The sequence below is a fragment of the Clarias gariepinus genome, chromosome 23 (assembly GCF_024256425.1).
Source record: "Clarias gariepinus isolate MV-2021 ecotype Netherlands chromosome 23, CGAR_prim_01v2, whole genome shotgun sequence".
Lineage (NCBI taxonomy): Eukaryota > Metazoa > Chordata > Actinopteri > Siluriformes > Clariidae > Clarias > Clarias gariepinus.
The window spans coordinates 25,772,081-25,780,000 of NC_071122.1; the positions used below are offsets into that span (position 1 = coordinate 25,772,081).

The window sequence follows — 7,920 nt, forward strand, 5'->3', positions numbered from 1 at the left end:
GGTTGCGCTATTGTACTGAATAACAGCACTGCTGTGATATCTTCAGTACTCGACCGTATCACAGCCGCAATGATATTCAGCTGACGTACAACAGCACAACCTTGAGTGTGATATTGTGTAAATATAGAACATGTGTCGAGATTTTGATTTTTCTACAGTTTAGTAGCACTAACGTGTCAGACAGAAAGAAAAACAAGGTGGTGATGTGGACGTGGCCGATTCGGTTCTATAACAGAGCTTCAAATCCTCAACATAACACTGACAACTGCGATCAAACAAACAGAGAAAATAAAACAAACTTAAACACAGAAAAGTGAAAATGTTTTCAGTTTATTTTCTTCCATAGTTAAAACCACATTTTTATATGATTCCACAAAAAAAAAACTAAAACAGTAATGTAATTTTGTTTAATATGGAATAAATATCTTTGGTGCACTGAATTACACTGAGTGCAAAGGGATCGGATTACACTGGATATGTTTGATATACATGCTATTACATCGTGTATAAAATTAAAGAAAAAAACAACAACAAAGGATTCTAAATATAAAAATAAGCTAGTCATCACTGTGTAAAAAAAAAAAGTAAAAGAGAAAAGTATTTTTTTCCCAGTTTTGTTTTCTTAGTTCTGCAGGATTCACTCCCAGTCTACAATCTGCCACCAACAAAAGGAATGTTTTAGCCCAAAAAAAAAAAAAAACAGGCTTTACCTGTGATTACTGATCGTCCGTGACAGATTGATTCTGTGCAGTCTGCTTCAATAAAGATTCATGCATGCTAACCCGCTACTGCTAAAACTGTTAGCTTCTCTTGCTTATTATCCAGGTTCAGTGCAAAATGAGTAAAGTACATGTTAGACAGTGAACTTGTCTTGGCTGAATGCTGAGTGCTAGCATAGAGAACACCACTGCTAACACTTCAATTAGGCACTAGCACAGGTGTAACGCTAAACTAGCCAGATCTGAATTCTAGAAAACATTCTGACAGTAAACAGGATAATTATGATACAGTAGCAATAGGTAATAAAGTGTAGGACAAAAGTTGATGTTTTTTTTTTTTTAACAGCGTTTAAAGTCGCTTAAACTTCACAGCAAAACAGCAGACGTTATGGTGGAGTCACTAAACCTAAAGTGTAGTCGATGTTTTAGAGATAAGTAAAACTAAATCAATATAATACTGAACCGTGTGTGTTTTTATGTCCGAGAAAGCTAAATGATTAGCCAGTTAGCTAGTTAGTGAAAATCTTATTTGGATTCAATTAACCAGCCATAAAAAATATAACTAAAATCAAAATGTTCACTTTTTATACAACGGGAAAAGGCTAATTATAAACCAGTCAAATACTTCATTTTGTTCCAGTTGTTTTATTGTTTTAACACCTCAGGCCACATTAAGATGTTTCTCTATGATTGGTTTCTACAGTGGTGAAGAATTTTTTGTGTACCTTTTCCCCCCTAATGATCTTTAAGGAAGTGGGAGTGTTTCTGGTGAGGTATGTGTTTAAAATGTGGCATTTATGATGGGGTTTTTTCTTGGTACATTAAGGTAGATAATGTATTTCTTTTTTCCTCACAGTAAATGTGAATGCAGGAATGCAGAAGGACATGGCATGGGCTCGGTGTGCTTTAGCGTGAAGCTGCAGGATCAGTGTTGGCTGGTCTGGATCAGGGAGAGATGGCAGGGCTTGCACAGGATCTGTCCGTCCAGCGGGTGGCAGCCGTGTTCGTTGGGCTCCGGAGAGAGAAGCATCGCACACAGCTGGAGAAAAATGAAGAAAAGGCGCTCGGTGGGAACGAGATACGGTACTGTACACAAGTATGAGGCACATGTGAATTAATACTGTAGGGCAACAATGTCTTGAAAAAAAAATGGAAAAAAACTATAAATCCCAGGAAAACGTACTTAATGAAAAAAGTCAGTATTTGGTCTGATGACGCTTCGGGGACCCTTTAGCCTCACGTACAGTTTGTGCATTTTTATTTGTAAATAATTTTCTAATTTTACTAAGCATCCTGCAGAACCACACATAGTTTCTCTGAGTCTTATAAAATATTCTACTTTCTTTTCTGGTATACACATTACTTTTAATTTTATGGTGGAATACTGATAATTGAAAATCAAATACTTTATTAGTATTTTTAAATATTAAATACTAAAATGACAGTGTGGCTAAGACTTTGCACATGATATTTTGCGCACAACTGAAAAGAAAGATGCATGGATAAAGGACAGCATATGTTCCAGGATTCCTTTTGGCTTGTTCATTTCTCTGACGATTTTTGACACAAATATTAATACATTGCAAGTATAACACACACACACACACACACACACACATACACACCTCACAACGGTAGCAGTCCTCGTGAAAAGAGCGTCCGAGACATTCGACCGTAAAGCTGTCTGTGCCGTCCTCTCTGGGGATTATCAGCTCTCTGCAGACACTGCACTGAGGCGCGTATTTCCTACAGCACACACACACACACACACATACACACAGGAAGTACATTTAAAAAGCGATATTATAAGAGAAGATTAATTTAGCTAACAAGTTGAATACAGAATCGTTGACATGGTGACGGTTTCTTTAACATATTAAACACTAACAGAAGGAGGCTCCAGCGTCAGTTGCAGTAACATCCTCAGACCGTGAACGTCTCTCGGCTGATCGACTGCATTCTGGAATGTTTGGGTCTGAATATTTTTTGTTAAGTTGCTCCCTTAGGACGGGTCATTTTGTCCTGAACAGTGTGTGTGATGTAGCCACGTGTAATGCACGTGTGTGTAGCCCCGTGGTCGTTGTGTAGCGGTGGTGACGTACCTGTAGTAGTCGTGCAGGCAGTACACCTCCCCCACCTCTCCCTGTGCAAAACGCTGCTCTCCGATTGGCTGCCTGCAGGTGGTGCACACGAAGCAGGGCGGGTGATAGGCTCGCTCCAGCGCCCGGATCACCTGATCTTTGATGACCTCGCCGCACGCCCAGCACGGCTCCAGACTGGCCTGAGGGACGGCAAAGACCACAGCATGAAGTTAAACAAAAACGAGGTTACACATGCTTTTAGGTCCAGGATTTTAACAAAGCTTGTTGCCATGGTAACAAAAACATGACCCCAGCCCTCCTCCAGCCTGGTTAATCTTCCGCTCTGTTCACTGAGCTTCAGAGGAAAGGATCTATTCGAGCAGATCGATAAAATCAATCCGTGCACCGAGCCGGTGGGGGAGTAACGCAGACCTGAGTGCCGTGACTAAAGGTCAAAGGTCAACAAAAGTGAAGGTCAGAGGATGGTTTTCAGTGCTGCTCAGGGTAATGAGTATTGATTGTGTGATCGTTCAGAGCTGTGTGCATAAACACAGTGTGTGTGTGTGTGTGAGACAGAGAGAGCTCTGACCTGGTAGCAGTCCTCACACAGAGGGATCCCGGCCTTGTTGAAGTACGTTTTCCCAGCGAGAGCGGCGTGACACTGTCGGCACTGGAAGCAGCTGCTGTGGTACGTCCTGTTCAAGGCCTCGATTGCCAGCTCGCTCAGGGCCACGGGCTTACGACAGAACCCACATACATCTACACACACACACACACACACACACACACACACACACTGAATGATTAAAAAAATCTATGTATGTGTGTGTAGCACACACATTTTTGTATTACTGTCTTTGAGAGGTCTTTCTACATTTGCATTGGTCTTTTATTTATTTATTTATTTAATAAAATGTGGATTTTATTTTTTTTTATCCTAAATGTTCCTTCAAGGACTCTGTCTGTCTTTCTGTCTCTCTGTATCAAAGGCAGATCTTCCAGGGAGGCAGGAGGGGCATTGTTTTAGGGCATCGAAATTCAATTCTGACTCGCTTTAGTGATATTCTTGTAGAAATTAGTAATTATACGTCACAAGTTAAAGCTGGATCTAATAAAACAGAATGCAATAAAACAACAATTGTAACAGTAATGTTTTTTAAATTCTATTATGTTTTGTTTTTTAAAAATGCACTCAGCTCATGTGACTGGCCCATTAGATTAGATTAGATTCAACTTTATTTTTTATTGCACAGAGCCAGTGGAATGCAGTTTGCATCTAACCAGAAGTGCATAAGTGGCCTACTTACAATAAATAAATACACTGTGATTATACAAACAGAAGGTGCATAAGGTAATAAAGATAGAATATATATATAATGGTGTACAGTATAATTATAGTTTATTAGTTAATGTGTAAAAGTACTAAAAGATACTGGAAGATAAAAGCTTTACAGTGTGGTATAAGCCAGTGGTACTGCGCCCTGGGCCAGGACGACCTTCTGACCTGCACAGGTTAGTGTTTTCTCCGCTCTAGCACACCTGAGTTAACTAATTAGCCAATCAACAGCCAGGACCGAGAGACACCCACATGTGCAGGGCAGGTGGTCCTCCAGGCCCAGGTGTTAAGTGATGTTTTACTTTTAACAGACTTTATAAATGCCAGTGTGCTTCACTTGTGCGCTCTCGTGTAAAAGACTAACACCCTGCTTCAGTAACGTCTTAATTCACTGTGTTGTCTGGATTTATGCCAAGTTATCCTTTGCTACTGTATGTATACACATAACAGCAAAACACAGCAAAACAAACGGTGTGTGTTTGAGATACCCGGTGTAATCCCCTCTTCAGTATACACTCCTTCAGTCGGCTCGCTCCGAGTCTGATCAGCAGGAGGCGCTCTCTCCACACACCCCTGAGCAGGAGAGAACACGGCAGTCAGCGTGTCACACACATCAGAACATAGAGGAGATTTTCCCTTAACATGACGTTCATAAATCGAGTGTCACAGGGTCGAGTGTCACGACCCACATCGCTGACCTTTACATTACAGTACTTTCAGTTAAAATGATTCAATACCCAACACTGAACTCTCATTGTGTGTGTGTGTGTGTGTGTGTGTGTTTATTCAAGTGTGTGTGTGATCGTCAGATACACAGTTATCACAATCAGAACACACTCTGGTATTGCGCTCAGCCAATCAGAGCAGGCTGTAATAGACTGATAAGAACACATAAAAAAATGGAGACGCATCGAATGTCTCCGCCTCGTCCTCATCATCAGACACCCGCTCCAGGAGATCAAGGCAAAGGTCATAGGTCATAGAACAAGAGTAACTTTGATTTGTGTGTGTGTGAGCATGTATGTGCACGTGTCTTACCTCACGTGTGCTGGCCAGTGGTTTGTGTTTGGGATCAGACACGGGGCAGGTGGATGGGGGAGGGGGTGGAGAAAGGGGTGATGTTTCAGAGACCACAGGGTCCAGGGACGCAGGGGGGGGAGGAGGGAAAAACTCTGCAACACACACACACACACACACACACAGTCCAGTTGTCAGTTTGACTGATGATTTGTTCGTCTGTCTGACTATAAAGTCTATTAAGCCATACGTCTGTCTGTCCGTCTGACATTTTTTTCCTCCTGTCTATCACAGTGTCTCAATGAGTTTTTCTGCATCACTGTCTCTTATCCCTCCATCCTTCCATCCATTCAGCTCTAGTTCTTACATTATTTATAACTAATCCCTATGCACACATCTTCTGTGTGTGTGTGTGTGTTTATGTCTGTACCCTTGGCGTGTTTCTCCTCTCTCTTTCCCGCTCTGTATGGAGTGTGTGTGGAGTCAGGTTGTTTGTTGTGAGTTTTCCGGATCTCCAGAGGACTGGGCCGGGCCTCAGCGGGCGGGGAGACGGCGTGTCCGGGCTCCGGGGCCGAGGTGGAGGAGGTGGGGGCCTTCCTCTGAGTGGTGGTGGGACTGATGGGGACAGCAGAGTGCTGCGGGATCTGCGGCGTGGGCGTGACCGTGGCTCTGTACGGAGACGCCAGAGTGATGAAGACCGAGGACACCATCCTCTTGGGCTGGGCGGTGGAAGTCATGGTGCTAAAGAGAGAGGAACACACACACACACGCAATATTATACACAGTTAAAGTTTCATCTTATTTTCAGAAATAATGTATTTAAATAACAACAGTGTGATATTAGCCTCCTCAAACACGCTCACTAAGAGAACTCTTGCATGAGACGTTGCAGAAAAATATGCAATGGTTAGCATGCTTATGTTTGTTAGCAACAGCACAGGACACACTCATATTTGAAGTCGGCATGAAGCAAAAATTCCTCTTGTCATCACTTTAGTTCATCACGTGTGACGTGAGCTTGGAAAGAGACACGTGAGGAACAGATAACCTGAGCTAGCTGCTCCTAGATCGTGTTAGCTAACTTTTGAAAACTAGCCGCGTACAGAAGTGGAAGTGTTTAGTAATTACATTTTATCAAGTGTCACACAAAGAAAACAGAATGAAGTGCCAGCTGAAGCCAATTACATTTTACTGTCCTGCTAGTAAACAACAAGAATTCTGGGTCAGGAAAAAGAGTCGCGGAGTTAGCTCAAAGAAACGAGACATGATAAATGATCTTTGGAATCTTTGGCGCGTACAAAAATCGCCGGCGTCTGCGCTGACGAGAGCCAGAGAAAACGTGTGCGTGTGAGCTGCGGGGAAAAAAGACTCGTCCGTCAGAGAGAGCGTATCAGACGTTGATCTCAGAGCTGAATGTTTTACTCCTGAGCTCAGCCTTGCCGAGCGACGTGCTGATTAGCGCTGGCTAACACCAGCACCGTGAAGCTGTGTCAGAGAACCTCGCTGCTCCGTCTCACACAAACTCACACACACACGTCCGCCTGCAGAAAACCTACAGCTCCAGAGCATGAACCTTCCACACTTTTAGACCTCAGCGTTTAGACCGTCTCCAAGATTATGCACTATAATTAATTTTTTATTTATTTTTACGAGGACGAGTTAAATGTAAACTGTAAATGTGCCGCGTGGATTAGAATTAAAAGGATTTTTTTTCCTAGCGGAATCAGACTCTTGTTAGGAGCTGGAACACACGTCAGGTTAAAACCTGAAGAACAAACCTGAGCTTTTGTGCACCTGGAGACACGACATTGTAGACACTGTAGAACATTTCAACATAAGGGCACATCATGCCTTCCTCTTGCTTTCGATTTTAGTATTCAAGGGGGGTTTAAGTCAAACTGGGACTTGTTGATGAAGGTGTAAAACCAGGCGATAGGCTTTGAAGAAGACTCCAGACACAGAACGGTGATGAGACACTGAGCTGCAGGAAAACATGGAAAGGTTGCAAACGTTTTAAAGACGGCCGTACATCCGTCAATGACGATCCTGAGGTGGCTCTGAGAACACACCGCAATCATGAACGTAATGAACAATCAGCGAGTGGAACGTCCGATCCTCGACAACCCCGCCCCCCCCACCCCCACCCCCACCCCCCCCCTCGTATGATGCATTTTTTTCCTCAGAGTGTCACAGAATTAAATCAGGAGTGAAGTGTTGTACGCTCAGCTCCCCTGCAGAGACAACTTCCTGTTACTCTGGACAACAAACATGACAGAGTTAATCACAACATCAACAGCGTGTGTGTGTGTGTGTGTGTGTGTGTGTGCATGTGTGTGTGTGTGAAGTATGTTACGCCAACACACAGGTTGAGATCATATGATGAAGTTGTTTAGTTTTTGTTTCAGTTGCTGCCTCACCTATCTGAAAATCATAAACACACCAATAATAAATCACACACACACACACACACACACACAAAGAACACAACTATTGTATCTAGCTGACACAACACGCAAGGTCGAGACACCTGAGCTAGTCCTTGGCTAACCCATGACCACGCCCCCTGCTGGTGTTCAGCAGTGCCACACACTCAGACTGACGCGCTATCTGCCCTCTTCTGCATGCAGGAGCTGAGGATGATTGGCCAGTGTCACTGTGATGGACAAATAGTGGACGAGACATGGTATGCCCCTCCCACTCAGACAGCACCCGATTACACATCTCTAGCTCACATGGCCACGCCCCTAATCCACACACTATCACTCTG

General features: G+C 43.3%; 1 protein-coding gene across 1 annotated transcript in view; it reads right to left on the reverse strand.

Annotated features, from left to right (window-relative positions):
* Positions 1 to 314: 314 nt before the first annotated feature.
* The window catches only part of fblim1 (filamin binding LIM protein 1), an 8,125-nt gene continuing 519 nt past the window's right edge, over positions 315 to 7,920 (reverse strand). The window contains exons 2-8 of the mRNA XM_053484558.1: positions 5,584 to 5,894; positions 5,175 to 5,308; positions 4,625 to 4,709; positions 3,390 to 3,559; positions 2,822 to 3,000; positions 2,345 to 2,465; positions 315 to 1,758 (exon numbers count right to left, since the gene is read on the reverse strand). Coding sequence (XP_053340533.1) covers positions 1,645 to 1,758; positions 2,345 to 2,465; positions 2,822 to 3,000; positions 3,390 to 3,559; positions 4,625 to 4,709; positions 5,175 to 5,308; positions 5,584 to 5,890 — 1,110 coding nt within the window. The 5' untranslated portion in view covers positions 5,891 to 5,894 and the 3' untranslated portion in view covers positions 315 to 1,644. The remainder of the gene's footprint in view (positions 1,759 to 2,344; positions 2,466 to 2,821; positions 3,001 to 3,389; positions 3,560 to 4,624; positions 4,710 to 5,174; positions 5,309 to 5,583; positions 5,895 to 7,920) is intronic.